General features: G+C 42.2%; 1 protein-coding gene and 1 pseudogene across 2 annotated transcripts in view; one reads left to right on the top strand and one right to left on the bottom strand.

Annotated features, from left to right (window-relative positions):
- Positions 1-20953, bottom strand: part of Nid2l1 (nidogen 2 like 1) — a 46273-nt gene extending 25320 nt beyond the window's left edge. Inside the window, exons 1-3 of one of the 2 annotated variants that reach the window (XM_063282657.1) lie at positions 20687-20953; positions 19850-19976; positions 9423-10225 (exon numbers count right to left, since the gene is read on the bottom strand). In XM_063282657.1, the coding sequence (XP_063138727.1) occupies positions 10221-10225; positions 19850-19976; positions 20687-20911 (357 nt within the window). In that variant the 5' untranslated portion in view covers positions 20912-20953 and the 3' untranslated portion in view covers positions 9423-10220. Of the gene's footprint in view, positions 1-9422; positions 10226-19849; positions 19977-20686 lie in introns of those variants that run through there. The other variant, XM_039103367.2, reaches the window with a different exon arrangement.
- Positions 4715-5152, top strand: Uba52-ps15 (ubiquitin A-52 residue ribosomal protein fusion product 1, pseudogene 15; annotated as a pseudogene).
- Positions 20954-24786: the final 3833 nt, after the last annotated feature.

Genomic DNA, 24786 nt, shown 5'->3' with positions numbered 1-24786 from the left:
ATATACATTAAATAAAAAGTATGTATTAAATATTAAGTATATATGTTAAAATATGAATTAAATATTAGTTAAATCTAGTCTGTCTATAATAGATACATACATAATCACACATGTGTGTATATATAGATTAGCCACATTAAATACAAATTATATATTAAATAAAAATTAAACAGGTTAAGTATCGGTTATATACAGTGAATATGATTTATATATGTTAATATATGTGATATACAGTAAATATAAAGCATATGCATTAAATATTAAGTATATTTAAATGAAAATTATATATATATATTTTAATTTATTTAATACTTAATAATAATTCTTTGCTTTCCGGGCAAACATCCCCCTCCACCCTCCCCTTCCTTATGGGTGTTCCCCTCCCAACCCTCCCCCCATTGCCGCCCTCCCCCCAACAGTCTAGTTCACTGGGGGTTCAGTCTTAGCAGGACCCAGGGCTTCCCCTTCCACTGGTGCTCTTACTAGGATATTCATTGCTACCTATGAGGTCAGAGTCTAGGGTCAGTCCATGCATAGTCTTTAGGTAGTGGCTTAGTCCCTGGAAGCTCTGGTTGCTTGGCATTGTTGTACATATGGGGTCTCGAGCCCCTTCAAGCTCTTCCAGTTCTTTCTCTGATTCCTTCAATGGGCGTCCTATTCTCAGTTCAGTGGTTTGCTGCTGGCATTCGCCTCTGTATTTGCTGTATTCTGGCTGTGTCTCTCAGGAGAGATCTTCATCTGGCTCCTGTCGGTCTGCACTTCTTTGCTTCATCCATCTTGTCTAATTGGGTGGCTGTATATGTATGGGCCACATGTGGGGCAGGCTCTGAATGGGAGTCCCTTCAGTCTCTGTTTTAATCTTTGCCTCTCTCTTCCCTGCCAAGGGTATTCTTGTTCCCCTTTTAGAGAAGGAGTGAAGCATTCACATTTTGATCATCCGTCTTGAGTTTCATTTGTTCTAGGCATCTAGGGTAATTCAAGCATTTGGGCTAATAGCCACTTATCAGTGAGTGCATACCATGTATGTCTTTCTCTGTTTGGGTTAGCTCACTCAGGATGATATTTTCCAGTTCCAACCATTTGCCTACGAATTTCATAAACTCATTGTTTTTGATAGCTGAGCAATATTCCATTGTGTAGATGTACCACATCCTCTGCATCCATTCCTCTGTTGAAGGGCATCTGGGTTCTTTCCAGCCTCTGGCTATTATAAATAAGGCTGCGATGAACATAGTGGAGCACGTGTCTTTTTTATATGTTGGGGCATCTTTTGGGTATATGCCCAAGAGAGGTATAGCTGGATCCTCAGGGAGTTCAATGTCCAATTTTCTGAGGAACCTCCAGACTGATTTCCAGAATGGTTGTACCAGTCTGCAATCCCACCAAAAATGGAGGAGTGTTCCTCTTTCTCTATATCCTCGCCAGCATCTGCTGTCACCTGAGTCTTCGATCTTAGCCATTCTCACTGGTGTGAGGTAAAATCTCAGGGTTGGTTTGATTTGCATTTCCCTTATGACTAAAGATGTTGAACATTTCTTTAGGTGTTTCTCAGCCATTCGGCATTCCTCAGCCGTGAATTCCCTGTTTAGCTCTGAACCCCATTTTTAATAGGGTTATTTGTCTCCCTGTGGTCTAACTTCCTGAGTTCTCTGCATATTTTGGATATAAGGCCTCCATCTGTTGTAGGATTGGTAAAGATCTTTTCCCAATCTGTTGGTTGCCGATTTGTCCCAACCACAGTGTCCTTTGCCTTACAGAAGCTTCGCAGTTTTATGAGATCCCATTTGTCGATTCTTGATCTTAGAGCATAAGCCATTGGTGTTTTGTTCAGGAAATTTTTTCCAGTGCCCATGTGTTCCAGATGCTTCCCTAGTTTTTCTTCTATTATCTACTTTTACTTCTAATACACCAACACCAACGCCAACATTCAGAGAACATCCATGGGAGGACTATTGCTTTAAAGAACTTATGTGCACCGGCTTTTCCTTTCAGTTTATTCTGGTAATAATGCCACTCCAGCTGGGTGTTAGCATCAGGATGAAAAGGTGTTCTATGTACACCAGCCTGGCCGGGAACTCAAAAAAGTTCACCTGCTAGGATTAAAAGCTTGCTCCACCAAACATGGCTTTGATGAACTGACTCAATCTAACAGCAGCAGAGTCAGTTTTCTGTGGCCTTTGATTTCTTACAATGAAAAACAGGCAACTCGGATACCAGGTCAGATTGTAGGAGAAGAAAATGAGACAAAAACCTACAATCAGACTTTTGTAATTCTGGTATAAGTAGGTATAAATAGATTTTGAGAGCAGGTTGCTCAGAACAAAGAAACATATAACACACAAGCTCTCCTGCCTCACTACATAAGCCAGACAAAAGAACAATAGACCAGAAGGTAAGTGTCCCTAGCCTAAAATCAATTCCTTTACATTCAAAAAAATCCCTTTCAGAGCTGAGTCAAAACTATCCAGAACAAAATAAAGCCTTGTTGGGAATCTAGAATTTTCTAGTATTTTCACATAAGAGAAAAACTGACTTTCAAATGAAACTGCAAATGTAGCTATCTTGTCCAGAAAGAACTAAAGAAAAATGCTAAATAAATGCTTCTAATACTAGTAAGTAGTACACACATAAACCTGAAATTTCATTTGCAAAACAGACTGCCCAGTTGACTCAACTCAATGATACAGAATTATCCAAAACCCAGAAGTTAGTATGTTTACCTATATTAAGGGAGGAGTTATTTGAACAGAAGAGAAAGTCTGAAGACACAGTATAGCAGCAAATTCCCCTTAATGTGCAATAAAAAGATATAGAAAATATCCAGAAACTCTCATCTATGTGAGATAACGGAGTCCTCAATTTAAGATACTCTTCTCTGTATATTTCAACGTACACTAAAGCAGTACTATTCTAATTTTCCTATACCTGTGATAATAAAGGGTAGCCAATTTGAACAAATGAATAAATTTAATTGAGAAAGAACAAAATACTTTCCAAAGAATATATTGTTATCATTTCAGATACACACACAGACACACAGACACACGGACACTCACTCTCTCTCTCTCTCTCATGTGTCAATTTTTTTAAACAAACAAGAATACAGACCTTTAAGATCTGTTATACTTCTTACACCCCGGAAACAAAGAAGAAAACAGTATCAACATGCCTTCCAGAGCTCTGATGTCTGGGTGCCCTCAATACTGACATATTGCCTAAATGGAAAAAAAGAGCATTCAAACCCAAACTAATTCTTCTCATTAAAAACATAGTCAATTTTTAAAAATCACATTTAAGAAAAATGTTAACATAATGTAGGATATATTATGGACTGTACACCACCTTAATAGATGAATTTCCTTTTCTTCAGTTTTCTGAATGTTAAGTCACTTCTAACAATAGCATAGCATTATTTCCTATTCTACATTCTAACCTTCTTCCTTTAAGATTATAATTTTATAAGATAAATCTGATTATACAATTTAGTTATGTGTAGTTTCACCTATTTAGCTTTGATAAACTCCATTCTGCACAACTCTACAAATTTTATTTAATGAAACAATTACAATGGCTACTACTACCCAATGTTTTTGATAAGTAATAAAACACAAGAGGTTTACAAGGAGTTAGATTAATTCTCACAGCAGTATAGGGAAAAATTACTATCACCCACAACTTTTATATTAGTAATATAAGTTCAACAGCTGCTGAGTGCCCAAATTGGAACTTATTTCCAGTCAGTCTGATTTCCAAGCCCTTAAATTATTATACTTGTTGTTATTAAAATCTCGTTGTAATAAAATACCCACCACACCCTTCCAAATAGAGCACACAAAAGTAACACAGTTCCACTTGGTGAAATTTAATGGGAGAACAAGACAAGGGAAAGGGGCAAGAGAAAGAAGAGAAACGAATGAAGAGAAGAGAGAGCATGAGGGCAGAAGAAGTCTGCCTTTCATTTGGAATATGACATAACTACTCCCACGTGGAATTGGGATTTGGACCAAAAAAATACTGGGAAAGTAGGGCTCTTGCCATGTCAACAGTTACCAAATGGTGTCGCTGCTCATGGCAATTCCTGATACCAACAATACTGCTGTTATAATTCGACATATTTCAAAAAGTAGTTCACAAAAAAACAAAGTCTATATACACAAGGAATTGTTCTTTCATCATTAGCTGTTACTAGTTCTGCCGCATGACTGTTATATTTATGGAGATGAAAGTAAATATTATCTAATAAGGAAAATTACTGACTTAGAACAACCAGAGATTGTTAATAAGAATTATTATAACCCAACTATTAGGATAACACTACGTTATAATAATATTACTTCTAATAATCCCCCTGGTGTTCCAAAATATGATAGTACAGGTCCTAAAACTGCCACCCATTTCTACTTGTCTCAAAGTCTGGGCAAATTTTTCGTTCACTGTGACAGCCAATTCTGTGAAAAACTGACTCATAAAAGGGCAGTGAAAGAAGAACACAGACTGGAGACAATTTAAAAAAAGTCTATTCAGTCCCAAAAAAAGGACATGTGCCTGTTAAGATAAAGGAGAGAGCAAGCAGTGAAGATCCAGGTAAATATATTTAAAATGCAAGTTATACCAGCCCTCAAGAAACACCGAGAAGTCAACAAAATGATCTGAGTATTAAAAGGAAAAAACAAAACAAACAAACAAAAAACCCCAAAAACCCCAAACCACTCTTTCTCTTCAACAAGGTGGCCAAGTAGCAGATACCAATATGCAGATCTTCATGAAGACCCTAATGGGCAAGACCATTAGTCTTGAGATTGAGCCCAGTGACACCATCAATAATGATCCAAGACAAGGAAGGCATCCCACCGACCAGCAGAGCTGATATTTGCTGGCAAACATTTGGAGGATGGCCACACTCTGTCCAACTACAACATCCAGAAAGAGTCCACCTTGCACCTGGTGCTGTGTCTGCACAGTGGCATCATCGAGTCATCCCTTTGTCACCTTGTCCAGAATTACAATTGTGACAAGATGATCTGCCACAAGTGCTACTCATGCCTGCACACAGTGTAGTCAACTGCTACAAGAAGTTCGGCCACTCCAACAACCTGAGCCCCAAAGAAGAAGGTCAAATAAGGCTGGGGCCATACCTGGCCTGTGACCCTGTGACCAAAGAAAATCCATTGACAGGGGCAAAAAAAAAAAAAAAAAAAAAGAGAGAGAGAGAGAGGGAGAGAGAGAATGACAAAGAAAAATATCAAGCTGGGCCCAGGACTTAAACCCTAGCATTCAGAGACAGAGGGCAGGCACATCTCTGTAAGTCTGAAGGCAGCCTGGTCTACAAGGTGAGTTCCAGGACAGCCAGGGCTATACAGAAAACCCTGACTGTAAAACAAAACAAAATTCTGACAATTAGCTATCCTGTGTAAAACCATTATGACTCTTTAGCATATCCAACAAAAATTCATGTATTGGTGGCAAGAAAATACACTGTTAACTATGAATACTCTATGCTGGTATAGAACACCAGACAAACCCACATTTGGAAAACAGCTGTGTAAGAAATATAGTAAGAAACACATTTAAACAACTAACATTATTGGATTTTGTACTAAAAACTGAGATCTTACGAGTAAACTGTAGTGGTTTGGCTTGATGCTGCTTGTATATTATTGTTCATATTGGTTCCTCAAGAGGGGTTGCCCCGACCCCACAAGCAGTGCATCATGTACTTAGGTGATGCTATGTGAACCTTCTCTCCACTTTAATAGGTAAATAAAAGGTTAGAGCCTATGATTGGGTACTGAATAGGAAAGGTGGGACTGGAGGCTCAGGAGGGGGTGGCAGGTAGAAGGAGAAAAAGAATGAAGGAAGAGGAGAGAAGGAAGCCACTATGCACCAGAATCATGTGGCTGGGAGCAACCAGAAATAATAAGGAGTCTTAGAATTGGGAAATATGTTAGTAATGTATTAGATATGCCCAATGTAGGCATATAACTTATAATTAAAATATTTAGATTGTGTGTCTTTTACATGGGCTATTAGGGTTGGAAATTTTAGTAACAAATTGACAAACCCATGTCTGGCTTAGAACCGAAGTAACCCGATACGGAAATCCACCCCCATCCACTCATTATTAACAACTAGGGCTTCACTCTAAAGCTGCTTCAGGGTGGAAATTAAGCATGAATCTAAAGGGTGTACAGAGAGCTAACTGAGAGGCTCCCTGCCCAAGCCCCAAGCAAACCTAGGCAACCAGAGGTAGAACAACAGCCCTGAGCTGGGACACAAGGTGGCGCCAATGCCACAACATAGTTGGGGTTCCCTGAGTGTGAGAGAAAAAAAAGGACATGAAGTCAAGATTGCCTGAGATGAGACCTTCACAACTGAAAATTAGCAACTGAAAACAGCAGGTATCTTTCCAAAGCTTTCTCACAGATAACAATGGGCTGATCTAGGCATCTCTCTCCCAAGTCAACCTTCCCATGCACACTTTGATTTCCAACATCCCTCCATTTCTAAACAGGGAACAGGACACAGGTAGCAAGACCAGCTCTCTCAACTGCTTACACTGCAGGCTGTGTAAGATCAATACACAGGCTGAAGGCTATACAGGACAGTCAAAACACCTAAAGGGCTCAAAACACAAAAGCCAAGGGTCTTTGTACAGTCAGCCCCTCCCTACTAGTGAAAGAATCTGAAAGGACCTTAATGTCCTAAAACTAACACCAGAAGGAAACAAAGATAAGAGAAACTTCAGACCAAATATAAGAATTAAAATAGTACCACTGCACTCTTTTCCTGCTTGGTTTTTTCCCACATAAGGTGCTATAGAGAATTGAGGAGTTTCTTAAGTAGTGAATACAAGAAGCAGTGATTCTGTTTTTAACATTCTTATCTTCTCAGAGTATATATGACCAAAGTCTTAGAAATTAAATTTGCCAAGGTATGTTGAAGAAAATTTTTGCATTTTCTATAGGCTAACTCTAAAAGCTGTACCAGGATCCAATCTGAAGTAACACTTTACAAGCAAAACTTGTAATTATATACAGTATGATCTGCACTCGTTAAGCAAATATCTTGATTGATTAGTACTTAACTTTAACTCAACGAATAAATAAAATAGATTCAGTCATCACAGAGACAACAACAGTACAATTAATACAGTAATGAAAATGTAGCTTTACCTTGTGTCTATATAACAAGGAACTATAGTAAGGACTAAAGAGTGCTAACATTGCACATACCTTAAGAGGCATGGACCTGGGCAGGAGAGATAGCTCAGTGGATAAGAGGTCCTGAGTTCAGTTCCCAACAACCACATGGTGGCTCACAACCATCTGTAATGGGATCTGATGCCCTATCCTGATGTGTCTGAAGATAGCTACAGTGTACTCATGTTAATTAATTAATTAATCAATTAATTAATTAGCCATGTTCCCAGAGAAACAAGGTGAATTCATCTAAACCACTATGAAGACAACCAGGCAATCAAGCACAGTGATATTGAAAGAGCGTACCCCAAAACGGGGAGCTGCATCTCTCGCTCCGATTGTGGGGTGGGGTGCCCCCAGGAATCACGAGTAGCCATTCTTGATGTAAAAGCACGAGGTAGCTTTATTAACGAGATCCCGGGTCTTAGCGGGATTCCGGGTGGACATGTATCTCACACAGGAGACAGAGGAATCGACCCCGAGTCTCCAAACTCAGGGGTTTATATAGGGGAGGTTAGGGGCATTCTCGAGGTTACACATGATTGGTCAATTCAAATGGTGCACAGTTACATTCGGCGCGAAATTACATCAGCAAGGAGTACGTGCTCTCTAGCAGCTCGGCAGGCAGGTAGGGTGGCTCATCTCACTCAGGGGGGTGAAGGAAGGGGAGGGGGTGGCTACAGATGGTCAATGTCCTTGGGGCTGATAGCTGGCTTGGCAAGTCCTATCTCTGGCTCTCCCTCAGGCATGTCGGTCCCTGCACATCCTGACTCTGATAATGAGTAACCTTTTTAAAACTCTAGTTCTACAATATATGAAGAGATCTTAAATGACAAATATGTATCTGTCAACTGCACGGGTTAAAAAAAAATGACACTGACATACATATTGACAGTAATTTGCTGTCAATTGGGGGCAAACATACCCAACTATGACCATCAAGAAGACTCAAAATTAAGAAAGATTTGGGTAGTAATACTCAATAAAGGAAGACAAGTGCCTAAATGATCAGAAAGGAATAAATCTAGATTGGGTAAATGAAAACTCAGAAAGAAATTATATGGTATAAAAAAAAAAGGAAAATAAAATTAATTAAATAAGTAAATAATTGGGGGCCAGAAACAGATGGAACAATATCACTGGGCAAAATATTGTAGGTGAATAGGTGTCTTACAGTTTTATTGCTGTGAAGAGACACCATTACTGAGTCAACTTTGATAAGGAAAACTGACATTGGACTGGCTTACACTCTCAGAAATTTAGTCCATTATCGCCATGGTGGGAAGCACGGCAGCATTCAGGGAGGCATCGTGCTGGAGAAGAAGCTAAGAGTTCTACATCTTCATCTGAAGGCACGAGCAGGAGACTGTGTCGACACTGGTCATAGCTTGAATATAGAGACCTCACAGCCCACTTTCCCAGTGACCCACTTCCTCCAACATGGCTACACATACTCCAACAAGGCCCCACCTCCTGATAGTGCCACTCCTTATACAACAAGCATTCAAGCATATGAGCCTATGGTGGTCATTCCTATTCAAATCATCACAGCAGATAAGCATTCACACAGGGAGTTCATAGCTAAAACTATATAAAAATTATAATTTCCAGATATCTTCACCAACCCACCAGACAAACTACTCATTCATTCCAGAGACTAGACCCAGGAAGAGTAGATAGAGCTGGTAGAAGAGGCAACCAATACAAAGGGGTAACTCTGTGATACCCTTTCTAGACTGACAATTATGGCCCTTTCCTGACCTTCTTTGACAAATCCAAAAATGTTCTCTGCTATGTATGTACCCTTTCTCAAGCAAGAAAAAACAGATCTTTCTCTAGGAAATCACAAGCATGCACCCCAAAGGACCTCAGGGCCAACCCTAATCCTGAGTCCCTGTATGAAGACCCTGAGAGATGAAGTGAAGTCTGGGATACTTCTTCAGACTCCAACATGTTGGAAGCGCCAAACCTGTGATTTCTGCCAGGGAGAGTTGCTTACATGGCATAGAACCAGCCTGGAAGAGATATATTTTACAGGCAGAAAGATGGAGGGATGGTGCCATCTAAGCCTCTGATATCAGATATTAAGCTAGAGCCCTGGTTCTCAACCTTCCTAATGCTGTGACCCTTCAATACAATTCCTTATGTTGTGGTGAACCCAACCATAAAATTATCTTTGTTGCTACTTCATAACTGTAATTTTTCTACTGTCATGAGTCATAATTTAAATATATGTTTACAGATGGTCTTAGGGAGCCCCTGTAAATGGGTCATGACACACAGGTGGGAAGTCTGACCTAGGGGACTTGATGTTTACATGCTGCCTTATCAGTCTTGCTTAGTCCAGCATTTTCTGACTATGCCCCCATTCCTCCTTTTAGGAAATAGTAATATATATCTTTTCCACTATATGTTGAAATTAATTCACTTTTCGAATTCACAGGGTTTTATCGAGACTGTGGAAGACCATGGGGACTTCTGAAGTAGGGTTAAATATACTTAGTATTTTAACAATGGCCTTTGGAGCCTGGGAGGGAAATGTGGTGGTTTGAATGAGAATATCTCCCATAGGCTCAAATGTCTGAACCCTGGTGGTGACTTTACAGGCTATACCTTGCTAGGGGCTAGCTCTGAGGCTATTATATATTGACTAGCCCCAATTCCTGTTCACTCTCTCTGCTTCATATTTGGGGTTTAACATGTGATCTCTCAGCGCCCTGCCATGATGGTCTCATGGAAGCCCAACCAAAATAACCTCTTCCATAAACTGGCTTGGTCATGGTATTTCATTATAGCAGCAGAAAAGCAAATAAGTCCGGCTATAAGTAGTTGAAGATTAAAACAAATTTTTTCTTAATCTTCAAAAGTTCATGATAAAATTGGGCACAAAACCAGTAAAAAGCTCTCAACATCTCTAACCATTAATATAGACAGCAATTCCTCTAAATATTGCGTTGTGCCATCCTCCTGCTTAACAGAACGAATGGTTCCTCCAGCTTCTAGAACAAGACAGCCAGGTGCTCATCCTACAACCAAGAAAAGACATTCCAATAAACAGCAGGTTCAGCTCCCTGCCACAAAAATAACTTTAAAATCCCAACACACTTACAAATACAATTTCATGTTTTATTACACTGTTTTGATTAGTTTGCTTCTTTTTCTCCATCTTTCTTAACTTGGGTATTTCTTATTTACATTTCAATTGTTATTCCCTTTCCCAGTTTCCAGGACAAAATCCCCCTAACCCCTCCCCCTCACCTTCTATATGGGTGTTCCCCTAACCATCCTCCCCTCATTATGACCCTCCCCCCAACAATCACATTCACTGGGGATTCAGCGTTGGCAGGACCAAGTGCTTCCCCTTCCACTGGTGCTCTTACTAGACTATTCATTGCTACCTATGCAGTTGGAGCACAGGGTCAGTCCATGTATACTCTTTGGGTACTGGCTTACTCCCTGGAAACTCTGGTTGGTTGGGATTGTTGTTCATATGGGATCTCAAGCCCCTTCAAGCTTTTTAAGTCTTTTCTAAGATTCCTTCAGTGGGGATCCCATTCTCAGTTCAGTGGTTTGCTGCTGGCATTTGCCTATGTATTTGCTGTATTCTGGGTGTGTCTCTCAGCAGAGATCTACATCTGGTTCCTGTCAGCCTGCACTTCTTTGCTTCATCCATCTTATCTAGTTTGGTGGCTGTATATGTATGGGCCACATGTGGGGCAGGCTCTGAATGGGTGTTCCTTCTGCCTCTGTTCTAAATTTTGCCTCCCTATTCCCTCCCACGGGTATTCTTATTCCCCTTTTAAGAAAGAATGATGCATTCGTATTTTGGTCATCCTTCTTGGGTTTCTTGTGTTCTGTGCACCTAGGGTAATTCAAGCATTTGGGCTAATATCTACTTATCAATGAGTGCATACCATGTGTGTTTTTCTGTGATTGGCTAACTTCACTCAGGATGATATTTTCCAGTTCCATCCATTTGCTTATGAATTTCATAAAGTCATTGTTTTTGATAGCTGAGTAGTATTCCATTGTGTAGATGCACCACATTTTTTTTTTATCCATTCCTCTATTGAAGGGCATCTGGGTTCATTCCAGCTTCTGGCTATTATAAATAAGGCTGCTTTAAACAGAGTGGAGCATGTGTCTTTGTTATATGTTAGGGTATCTTATGGGTATCTGCCCAAGAGAGGTATAGCTGGGTCCACAGGTAGTTCAATGTCTAATATTATGAGGAACCTCCAGACTGATTTCCAGAATGGTTGTACCAGTCTGCAATCCCACCGACAATGGAGGAGTGTTCCTCTTTCTCCACATTCTCGCCAGTATCTGCTGTCACCTGAGTTTTTGATCTTAGCCAGTCACTGGTGTGAGGTGGAATGTCAGGGTTGTTTTGATTTGCATTTCCCTTGTGACTAAAGATGTTGAACATTTCTTTAGTTGTTTCTCAGTCATTCGGCATTCCTCAGCTGTGGATTCTTTGTTTAGCTCTGAGCCCTATTTTTTAATATGGTTATTTGTCTCCCTGCAGTCTAATTTCATGAGTTCTTTGTATTTTTTGGATATAAGCCCTCTATTGGTTGTAGGATTAGTAAAGATCTTTTCCCAATCTGTAGGTTGCCATTTTGTCCTTACAACTGTGTCCTTTGCCTTATAGAAGCTTTGCAGATTTATGAGATCCCATTTGTCAATTCTTGATCTTAGAGTATAAGCTATTGGTGTTTTGTTCAGGAAGTTTTCTCCAGGGGCTATGTGTTCAAGGTTTTTCCCCACTTCTTCTTCTATAAGTTTGAGTGTATCTGGTTTGATGTGGAGGTCCTTGATCCACTTGGACTTAAGCTTTGTACAGGGTGATAAGAATGGATAGATCTACATTCTTCTACATGCTTACCTCCATTTGAACCAGCACCATTTTCTAAAAATGCTATCTTTTTTCCTTGGCTCCTTTGTCAAAACTCAAGTGACCATAGGTGTGTGGGTTCATTTCTGGGTCTTCAATTCTATTCCACTGGTCTATCTGTCTGTCTCTATACCAATACCATACAGTTTTTATCACTATTGCTCTGTAATACTGCTTGAGTTCAGGGATAGTGATTTCCCCGGAAGTCTTTTTATTGTTGAGGATAGTTTTAGCTACCCTGGGTTTTTTTGTTATTGAGGAAAATTTGCAAGTTGTTCTGTCTACCTCTATGAAGAATTCTCTTGGAATTTTGATCGGGATTGCATTAAATCTGAAGCAGTCATTAAAAGGATGAAGAAGAACTAACTAACACTAAGGATATTTGAAAAAGCCATATGAAGGGCCAGAGAGATGGACAGTTAAGGGCACAGGCTGCTCTTCCAGAGGTCCTGGGTTCAATTCCCATCACCTACTTGCCCACGGTAACTCACCCCTGCTTGTAACTTCAGTTGCAGGACTTCTGACAGCCTCATACAGACATACAAGTAGGTAAAACGTCCACGAACATTAAAATACAAAAGCCATATGAAAAGCTACTTCCCAACTTACAACGAACGTTACAAGGTGGGTAATTCTCCTTCCATTGGCTACAAGTTCTCAAAAAGTCCAGAGCTAGATGTAGGACACCTTGCTCTCAAGTTGTTGGTCAAGGATGTCACAGAGATGATACCAGAGTTGTCAATTCTCATTGCTCAGGGCTACCCATCAGAATGTGATGGTAAGATCATATAGCTGATGACACCACACAAGTAGGTCAAAGAACTTGAAGAAATCACACAGACCTGCCTGCACAGTACTTAGCAGGAAGCTTCCACCCCTGCTAGCTTTATGATGCTAGAAGTTGCTATGCAGACTATTCTCACTCCACTGTGACTACTCAGGGCTACATAACAAAAGCCCTGGCAAGATGTACTCATGGGTGCTCCATAAATGGCAGGAATGCATTGAGGATCACCAATCATTTTCTGGGTGGATTCAAGATCTGCACTACAAGAGGAAACTTTTGCCTGGCATTGTAAATCTGGTCAGGAAACCATGGCAGAGAGGCTCATAAGTCCTGGGAGTGAACCATAACTACTATTTTCTTAAATGGATATATAGTATCAAACTATACCAGTTACAAGCTCATAGATTAACACAGCTCTCAGTGGTCATTGGGGGAGCATCTTCATACAGTGGATGGTAGTTAATACACATTCATAACTAGTCCGAGTATTGAGAATGAACTCTCTGTGGAGAGCTCAACCACAGAAGTTCCCGCCGTATCAAGTTCCCTCAAGGCTCAGGGATATTGGAAAGAAAAGAGGTGGAAAGAGTTTAAGAGCCAAAGGTCGGAAGGAGTTGGATCAAAACAATGACATGTTCTCATGATATGGTTGTTGAACTCACAAACTCAGTGCAGTTGGTGTCCAGCAGAAGAGCAAACCACTCAACAATCCCACACAGATGTGGTAGGGCACTGAAGCCCCTGCCTGCAGCTGAGAAGATTCTGTCACCTGAGAACTGCTAGGGGAGGGTTTTCTTCAGGGGTATGGTCCCTAGTGAGTGGACCATCCTGCAGTGGTGGCCCCTCACTCATGAGTAGGCTTCGCTGTATTCAAGGGATTATTAGAACAAATACAGGGGGTGAAGTGGATATACTGACATATACTGTAGTAATGTATGAAATTCTCAACAAATTACATTAAAACAGGTATTTAAAAGTGGTAAGGTTGTAAGCTTCTCCAGTCCAAACTCTTTTGAGAGTTCTGGACAAGGAACAAAATTGACTTGCTCATTCCTATACCCTCAGTTTTTATTTTGTGTCTGAACGGCTTCCCATCCATATATCATATTAGCCCCCATGCATGCACCCACCCATGCATCCATCCGTCTATGCATCCATCCATCGATGCATCCATCCATCGATGCATCCAGCAAGCCATGCATCCATCTATGCATCCATCTATCCATCCATGCATCCAACATCCATGCATCCATCCATCTATGCATCCATCCAGCATCCATCCAGCAAGCCATGCATCCATCCATCTATGCATGCATCCATCCAGCATGCATCCAGCCAGGCAGCCATGCATCCATCCATCCATCCATGAATCCAACATCTGTGCATCCAGCAAGACATGCATCCATCCATCTATGCATCCACCCATTGCCTACTTCAGGCAACACTCAGTCAGGAAGCAGCTGATCAAAAGGCATCCTTACTGATTTCACAGCCAAACTCCCTTTCCTTTTCAATCTCTTTACAATGCGAGTTATCTTGTCACATTGCAGATGAAGAAAGAGACCCAGGGGCTTGCTTAAGGTCGGGCAATGATTAATGGTGGAAGCCAGCCAGACCCAACAGCTCATCCCCTGCAATAGACAGTCATCTGAACTCTACCAAACAAGCCATCCCAGGACACCTGCTCTGACTCAATCTCCCTTCCCAGGCTCAGCTCCACTAAGCCCTCTACACAGTGTTTAAGGGTCCCCACTCCTACTAAGTGCTTTGATGCTGTGTCCATATTTCCCTGCACCAAGAAAATCCTAACCAGCAAGCACTGCTTCCTGGGGGTCGAGGACTGTGATTCCCTGCAGAACCCCTTCCATCCTTCGGCACCCACTATGTTGGTTTTCCAGTATGTATTTGGCTCCTGTTGGTTGTCTGGTTTGGCTTTGGCCTCCACTCACTAACCCATCTGAATATTAATTCATCGGGGTTGGGTACCCACTAAACCACATTATGTTTGATGCTGCAGTCAGGACAGAGCCAAAAAACTATGCCCCAAGAGCCTGAATCATAGGAGAGAGAAACAGCCTGGACTGGAATTTTAGGAGAGTGACTAGGGACAGGCATGGTGGCAGAGGCCACAGAAAAAGGAGAGTGTCCAGGACATCAGAGTGGGGTAGGGTAGCATCACAGTGGCAGCCAATGAATGAAGATAAACACTGTGGGAGCCAAAGCAGACCTAGATGAGAGTTGGAGTCTGAATTACACCAGGGTGACTGTGGAATTACTCCCTGATATTTCATTTACTGAGTTTCAAAGGGACCTTTTCTGCCATTACCACCTTCTTCCACCAAAGAATTAGTTAAGGGATGCTCCACTGTCTTAGACTCTGTAGTTGGCTTCTCTCACTAGATCATATATGCTTTACAATTTAATAGGGAACTGGGGAGACATTTCTCTTACAAATACTCGCTTTATAAAGAAGTTGGATGACAAGAAGGGAAAGAAATCATTTATTGGTATCATTACCTCTTCATTTTGCTAAACAAGACAAACTGACACAGCAAGAACCTCAAAACTGAATACAAGGAACGAATGTGTCCTTGTGTTTTTTTCTGTCTTGTTCTAGAACATCTCAAATGTTACTTTTACCTTTCTGACACGTAATGCTAAAGTACAGCTTTGAGGTTTGGGTAATAAGACAAAGAAATGCAGATATTAATATGGTTCAAAGAAAAAAAAACTCTGTAGCTCCTCTGTATTCTCTGAATAGAAGAGTCTGCTTACCTTCCTTGTTTTAAAAAAAAAAAAAGTTCATGAATTCAGTCCCCACATTCTACATTTGTTGCAGCTGTAGTCCTCAAGTATGTCATCTGTGGGGTTTGACCCTCCCCAGAAAGGTCAAAACCTCTAAGTTTCCAACTCAGGTACATGAAGAACATGCGTCATCCATCATCAGTCAGGGTAGGGCCAGAGGCTGCGAAAGCTTTATTTCAGTCACAACAAAGTTCAAGTAGGAGATAAAAAGCCGAACTAATAATCCCATCCTTAAATAACCAACTGTGGAGGCTCCTGGTATGGTGGCCACAATCAACTTCATGAGATAAGGGAGAACCAAGGTTCTAAATTTACAGAAATTCCATATGATAAGGGCTGTCTACATGAGGAGATCAGAAGGCAGTGGGGAGGAGGTCTAGGAATCAGTGAGGAGGCTGTGATGGGAGAGCCTGACTTTTAACCTGGAGATCTGCACATGCAGTGCCTTATTTGCTCTATGTCTTTTCTGTGTCACCTTTTGGCGAAGCACTCACTTCAGATGGCGAGTTTTTAATTTCCTCATCCCCACTAAAAGAGGCAAATAACAGAGGAGAAAACAACAAAAACTTCCTTTTAATATAGTTTATGATCCCAAAGTACATTCCGGAAGAGTTGAGCTGCTTGAAATCTGCCACACATGAACCCCTTGTCAGGGCTACAGACTTCCACACAGAATCACTAAGAGGCCACTTCATAGGCCCTGAAGAGCCCCTCCTTAGAGACTCCCTCTGTCTGACTCTTTTCCAAAGGGAAAGGTCCTCACATTCCTAGAGACAAGTTTTCCAAGAGTCCTCCACACCGGTTCTGAAGGTAAGCCCTCAGTTGCACTGCCAAAACCTGTACAAGAGTCATGGCCTCCCAACCTCCCCAAAGAGAAAGAGAGAGTGCCAGCTAGGAGAGGAGCTCTCCACAGGTTTGGGAGCAGTACAAAGAGGATCAGGTCAGAGTTGCCCAGCTGCAAGGTCTCCAGTTTCCTGTTGAGACAGAAAACCAGAAGGCTTCTCAAACATACCATCCAACAAGGGTAAAACATCAACCAGCAGAATGACATCTTTACAACAAGGGATTTGTCTATTCAGCCTTACCAAAATGATAACAAAATAAGAAATGAGGTGATTCCTTCCTGGGGGACAAAGTTCAATGCTCAGTCTTCCTTAAGGACACATTCTCTGGAAGTGTAAGGTCACTGATTCTGGCCTCCGATGTTTGGTTGTATGTTACTTTTTCCCCATTCCCATGGAGACACTGATGTGCTTAGGGTATTCCAAATTCACCCCTGTACTGCAGAGTTAAGAGAATGCCTAATGCTTTCACGATGGCATAGTGTATCCTCCTTCATATGTAGTCTTCAAGGACACCTAAGCAGTTTTCTTCAACCCATTTTCATATATCTAGTTATTCTCTATCCTCTCTTTCTTCACTGACATGTGGTAAATTTCACACGTACTGTTCCTGTGGACTCTAGCTCCATAAATTAAAAGCTCCAGCTAAATCCAAAGTTCTTGATCAACAACTGTCACCTCTGCACCAACTCAACACACACCATTCCATGTTAAAGCATCCAGGGACCAGCTGTGATGGATACTATTAGCTGTCAATCTGATGCTATCTACAGCCATCCAGGAAACAGTCACCAGGCATGTCTCTGATAAAGTATCTTGATTAGATTAATTAAGGAGGGAAGACCCACCCTAAATATAGACACCACTCAGGCTTGCACTGCATACAAAGAAGAAAGAAAGCTTAGAAACAACACCCATATTTCTCTGCTTCCTGGCTTCAGATACAATGTATCCATCCTTTTCTGAAGCAACTTCCACGCTCCCATCCCTCTCCCAGGATGCAGCCCAGACTAGGGCAAGCTCTCCTACCACTCACACTCAGTTTCCATTCCTGTGGTCCTTCCAACCCAACTGAAATTCCTCATCAACAAAAACCTTCGACATACTATCTAACTCAGTTATAGATAACACCCTCTTCCCCAGTGAGAACACAACAGCCTTCCCCTGACACCAAAAACACACAGAGCAACAATGACGACAACAACAACAACCACAACAACAGCAACAACAACAAAAAATGGTACCCATCATTACTCAGATCTTCCAGCCATAACCTCTTTGCTCTATGAAGTGACAGTTTAAGAAAACTCAGATTAACTAAATGTACATTTGTTTATTTTTGTAATGCAGTTGCACCATGCCATTCTTGCATGCCAGGTAGAACACTCTATCACACCCAATGTGAACATCCTGGAGGGAATGAAGAGAGCAGAAACATTTCACACTGTAAAGATATTATTCCTTTGATGTCATTTCCAGTTACTAATATTAATATTACTATACCAGATGTAAGAAAACTATGTAGAGATCACAGAATCTTCCAGGCAAAGGAGATTGGTGTGTGCCAAAATCTACCTCAAAAATAAAAAAAAAAAATCTATCAAAGCAAGAGTTCAATCCCAGGGTCTTCAAAGTATTCAGAAGAGCCTTCCACAGGAGTAATTGAAACACATCTTGTGCTCAAAAACTCATCGAATGGAACAAGTCCTGAAGCACATTCAGCCTATGGCAATATCTGAAGAACAATATGGATGTTTGGAAAAGTTAAAAAACAAGAAAGCTACAGAATTTTCCCCACCAAATTCCCCTACAAAAAGATAAGAAAAACAAAGGGGAATAAACCCAAAACAGCAATATGGAAAACCCTCCATTTAAAAAGTACTTATAAAGAGGGCCAGAGAAGACTCGAAAGGTAAATAAATCCCTTGCCTTGAAATCCGAGTTCAGTTCCAGGAACCCATGTAAAAGGAGAGAACTGGTACTGGGAGGATCTCCTCCCAATCTCTGCATGTGCACCCTGCTACGTGCACACATAAATCATACAAAACCACATACCATACATGTCCTACACACATACCATACACACACCCCACATATATATCATGCACACACAAGTGGCCTCAATGCAGTATTCACATACAATACAAACACCACATACTCACACAAAATATGCACACACCATAGGCACATAAACACACCATACAGACACACACAAGCACATACATCATGCACATACACACATCATTCACATAAACCATACACAGACACACACATCACACACAAACATACACAAACACACACATAATGCACAAATGCAGACATACACACACATCATGAACATGCAGACACACAATTTCATATACACCATAAACATAGATTATTTACATACACACACACCATACATAGACATACATATTCACATGTAGCATGTAAACATATTCGTACACATACATGCACACACAGAGAGAGAATAAAATGAAATAAAACAACCAAGTCCTTACATAAAGGAGTTCTACCACAAGATCGTTACATGGCCCTCTTCTGGCCCTACCAACACATGCAGACACAGAGAAAGACAAACACACACACACACACACACACACACACACACACACACGAATAAAATAAAAACCTTATAAAGCGTTTTATGCATTGATTATAGTAAAAACGTCACGGGAGCAACGTTAATGACAACTAGGAAGGGTGAGATTTTATACGGTTGTAATAAATGTTACAGAAATACACTGACCAGAGCATACTAAATAGCAGAACTAGCAAGTGAAACAGTAATATGGGCACTGTGGACCCACTGTTGTCAACGGCAACAATATTAAAGAAATAACAAGAAATGTACACACGAACCTACGGGTTATTTTTGGTTTCTCCAGACAGGGTTTCTCTGTATTTTGTCCTGGAACTCACTTGGTAGACCAGGCTCGCCTAGAACTCACAGAGATCTGTTTGCCTCTCTGACTCTGCTGGGATTGAAGGTGAGTGACACCACACCCAGCTCATACAACAACAAAAAAAAAGTTGTTCCTTTTTAAATTTCCCAAATTTTTAATTTTTTTGGTGAATATATGATTAGAAATATTTGTGTACTTATAGGTGATTCCAGAAAAAAGAAAAAAAAAAAACCTGTAAAGTGCCTTAAGTTCCCTCAGGGTCTTTGGTATCTGCACCTTAGTCCCTCATTTTACTAAGCGATTTACTTAGTGTTGAGGAGCAGAATCAAGGGAATGCCTCTTGGCCAATATCGTAGTTTCCTGTTCAAGCCCAACCCTTCTGTTTATTCAGCTGCAGGGTACCCCTTGCTTACCTCTCCAGACCACGCAGCCCCAAGCCTGTCCTCCTCCTAGGCACCCACTTGCTCCCAGGTGGCCAGGAAGAAGTGGGTATGGAGGAAGTGGGTAAGTCCTGGTGGAGATGATGCCATTGGTGCCCACCTACAATAAGACCACAGGGCGGTGAGACAGTTCAGCAGGTAAGGGCACTCTGCTGTCAAACCTGACGACTTGAGTTTTAGGACCCGACAGAGGGTGGGATAAAAAAAAAAAAAAACAAAACAAAAAAAAAACTGGTTGTTCTCTGCTCTTCACATGCATGAGGTGGCACGTGAATCCCGCCCCACATAAACATTTTTAAAGGGCAAAACGGTGGTCGCTCAAACTGGTGGTGGGCAACCACCAGTCGAATGCACCTACGGTCCGAGTTCTACTTGAGTCAAGAAGACTCCCTCCTCTTTGCCGGTTGAGACACATCCAGGGTAACAAACTCAACTTTGGCACTGCGACCCACAGGTGCGGCCACTCTTGAACCCGCTCATCTTTCTCCACCAATGCACACCTTGGGCGCCGTGTCCTTAATTAGATTGCTAATTAAGTGTGCACAGTCTCCCAGCGCCCCTAAACACAAACCGCACTAGCAGCCTCAACTTCATCATCCTGCCTGGGAAGTCGAAGTAGAGGGGGACGGTTCCAGCTCTCCCTTGAAATGATCCTTATTCCTCCACAGTAGGGATCAAGAAGCTGCAGCGCCACTGCTAAGCCCGGTCCCCAGTGGCGATGAAAGTTAAACATTGAGGTTAGTTGCTCCACACCCTGGGAAGAAACTACAACCCCACACCAAGCCACGCACCTCTGGGAGCTGAACTTACGTAGAGGTTGCTGAACTGGTCACAGTAGAAGCATAGAGGTACTGCTAGCTTCACAGCTGGGGAGCTTTCCACGTTGCCCTCCCGTGGCAGCCGATCTCCCCACAACTCCCCGTAAGGAAAGAGCTCCACAGGACGCAGAGCCCCGGCTCGTGACAGCAGCACCAGCACCAGGAGCAGCGATAGGCGGTGTTGGCGCCTGGCTGTGGGGTCCCAAGACATGCTCATTCCTCCCTGGCTCTGCCCTCCACACCTCGAGTCTCTGCAGGCCACTGTGCCCGCCAGATGCCCACTCGGACCTTTGGTCCGCAATGTGGGCCCAAACACCGCGCTGATTGGCTACAGCTCTCAGCCACTGACCAATCAGCGACTCTGAGAAAGTATGCCAGAGGTCACTACAACTGGTTCTCATTAGGTTTCCTAAGACTGCTGTAGTTTGGTGGAGCAGCCAGCCTGGGAAGGTGAGACTGTTGGCCGGATCTGGTCTGGGCTGTCCCAACTACTCTTGAGCTACCCACGACTCTCCAGTATGGGTAATGACGCTGCAGGAGGTGACCTCCTGGGCTGGAGGGACACTCGTTGCACCAGCAGCTGTAGGCTGTAAGGGACTGTGCGCTCTAGGTGGGCAGAGCGAGGGAGGGTAATGAGATTCCACACTGGAGTTTTCTCCCTACCCTGGCATCCCAGGTACCCCTCTCGCAAGAGGCCAGGCCTTCTGATAAAGATTCAAAGAAGCTTTGTCTCTATCGGGGGACTGCTCCGCCCCACCCTCATTTCCTGCTGAGAAGCATGCCTTTGTGAAAGGCTGACTCCCAAGTTCTATCCACAATCACTGGCTATCCTTTGGGAGGACACTGCCACCCTCTGAAATGTCCTCCCCAGCTGTTTGCCTTCACTAGGGCAAACCACCCCAGTGTGACACCATTCAATTGGAGCCTGGAGTGAAGCTGCCTGGCGCCAGGGCGGGACAACTGAGTGTTTTCTCCCAAAGTGAAGGAACTGCTGTAGCAAGAGCCACAGAGTCCATAACCCCAGCTGCCCTGTAGGGCTGGAAACCTCACAACCTGGAAAGCAGCTGCACCTGTGTTGGGGAACCCCCTCCACCATAAACATCCCCTCTACTCTAAGCCTTGGGAGCCGGATGAGATTTTATTACCATTTTATTATCAGGAGTGTGAAATTTCCCACATACAGCCAGTTTTCTCTCAGCTAGGCCCACCCACCACGGGCTCCTTAGAAGCAAAGGTAGTTTTTAAAAAAGCCTTAGACATACTTTAAAGGACTCCCAAAACCAGCTTTCTCGTTGTGATTTTCCCAGTCATGTAATTCTTAATTATTTATATATTATTTAATATATTTCTTTAATATTTGGCTCCAAGGGGCCAAATACTAAAATCCTTGAAGATACCAGACTGACAGACTCTGAATCAACACAACAGAAAAGGCCCAGAGCAGTTTGTCCCTGCAAGCTGGAGATTGCTAGGTTTCCTCCCTTAGAAAACAAACTGAAGCTTGCACTTTTTTTTCCCTCATTTTCCCCCCTGTGACCAAGTATTTACATTTTGCTGAGGACAAAATGGTGTCTCAGAGGCAGGAGGTGATTTGACTTGTCCAAATTACTTACTCTTATTTACTCTTAGTTATTTATTTAACCTTATTTACTCTTCCACCCACCATACATTCTGCCTCTGGCTCAACATTTCTCCTCTGGCTCAGCATCCCTCCATTCAGCATAACAATAGCTCTAACATTGACTGGAGGTCTAGCCTACAAATTAGTGGCAAACCAAAATCAAAGATGGAATCCCCACAGCTTGATTTTCTAGTGTTCTCTTTCTTGTATAAATGCCCATCCTCCCATGCACTCCTACTCTCCAACAACCCACCCCTGCCAACCTGAGAAGGGTAGGCTAGCTTGTGAATTCTGACCTACAGAATGGGGCCATAGTGATCAGAATTCACTTCAATGGCCTTTCTGTCTTGCCATTCAACACCATATCTCCACTGGTTCTGAGGAAGTGTATACTGCCTTAGGAGGGCAACACACAGTAAAGAACTCTAGAGAGCCTCTGGTCACCAGCCAGCAAGAACCAAACTCTGCCAAGAGACCTGAAAATGAGCTTCTGGAGTCTTGAGATAGCACCACAACCATGGTTGACTTTCGTTGCAGCCATGTGATAGACCCTTGAAGCAAGGGCCTCATTTAAGCCATAACACATTCTTAATTCATAATGACCCTGAGAATTACTAAATATGTGTTGTCTTAAGGCATTTCATTTGAGAGGAGTTGTTGGACATCAATAGATATCCAAATCAGGAGAACACTGAGCTAAGGAATCTAAACTTGAAGAGTGTTTGGTTTTGTTTGTTTGTTCATTTGTTTGTTTGTTTGTTTCTTAAGTGATTACTATCACGTGACTGGTGTATGTCAAAGCTTATTTTTAAACCCAGTTTTGTCTTGTCTCTAGACTTCTACCTTCAACTGCAAATTGTACTGACTCAATGGCATTTTTACTTTGCAACGTAACTTAGGTTAGATTCCCCTCTGGCTATGCTACCAGCTGTCAAATGCCACCTCCTACATTTCATGATGCAGAATAACTCAAACACTAGTCCCGTTCCCTGTGGTGGGTAAATTTTTCCACCAGTCTACAAATGACCCTTTGTATCCCTCAAGGCATGAAGTAATAGTCTTCAGAATGCTTTCCTGGACAATAACTTGATTTAGAAGCCTCTTGCTCAGCACATACCCCACGTTTACTTACCAAGGTGGAATGTATTCCCATATCTCTCTTATGATCCAATTAGACACCTTCAGTATGTTTTGGAAGAAGAAATGTTGTCTTATTCTGAGCCTGTCAAATGCCTAGAAATTCGAGGAGTATTTGTTGAGTGAGTAAAGCCAAGCAAGCTGTCCTGGGACTAGGACCCAGTTTTGCTGGCCCAGAACAGCGGTCTTTCTCACTGTCCACCCCACCGTTTCTACTAATGGGAACTAATTTGTAATCCTCTTTACCAGGCTGCTTAGCAACCCACCCACTACTGAACTCCAGTTTTCATCAGTCTCTCATTCATTTGGCAATATTCCTGCAAGCTTACCCAGGTGGGTAAGCTATGAGGGCTTTCAATACCTGGTCCTCGACCTTACCAGCCCATGATCACAATTAGGTTTGGAAACTGAAGCATAAGTACAAGGCTCTAACATACCATGTAGTCACCAGCAAAACAGGCAAACTGACTTTGAAAGTAAAGATAGTACTGGATTTGATTCCTACATAATCTGAGGATCAAGAAGTGAATCCGGCAGAGTTGGCTGAAGTGAATGGTCTTGTGTCGCTGAATTACAGCTGTGCTTAACAGACATTCTTTGGAGTTTCTACATTTATTTTTAAATGACTCCATGGCACCAAAAGAGAGGCTTCTCCTTTAATATGTCACTTTGTGTCTTGGGGAAAAGGCAATTTCTGTCATAGCTGTTCCACTAATCAGAGGGAAGAGCTGCTTCTCTGGTACCTATAGCTCCGTTTGCAAGGATAGAATTTCTGTGAGCTGCCCAGCTGGCTGAAGAGGCAGAGGCCCCTTTCAAGCTCAGATTATAAGGGACTACAGAAGTGTTTAGTCGTCCTCTTGGATTGGGTCCTTACGGTGACTGACACCATTTGAGAACTGAGATTATTTTATCTCCCTCAAGATAGGGACTGAACCAGACACCATGCTTCCCAATAGATCTCACTTGACTCTCCACACATTCCTGTTATGAATACTGTGACCTCAAGAATGATGATACTTCCTGTTATTTTGCTTAGGAAAATGAAAGCACATCTGTTCCTCTGTGTACAGATAGATGCAAGTTCTCAAGAGCACATTCCATGCATAGGTGGGGGAGCATGCTCAATGGTTAGTCAGACGAGCATGCTCCATAGTGAGTCAGATGAGCATGCGCCAAGGATAGGCCAGAGGTATATGCTCCATGGACTGTCAGACAAGCATGCCCCATGCAAAGTCAGAGGACCACACTCTCTGTGTAGACCAGCTCTTGTAGTACTCAGGGACTCTTTGCATAACTTTGCTATCCAACTATATTCCAAGGTTGGTGTGATGGCC

The sequence above is a fragment of the Rattus norvegicus genome, chromosome 2, assembly GCF_036323735.1.
Source record: "Rattus norvegicus strain BN/NHsdMcwi chromosome 2, GRCr8, whole genome shotgun sequence".
Classification (NCBI taxonomy): Eukaryota; Metazoa; Chordata; class Mammalia; order Rodentia; family Muridae; genus Rattus; species Rattus norvegicus.
This window is presented reverse-complemented; position numbering and strand designations above follow the sequence as displayed.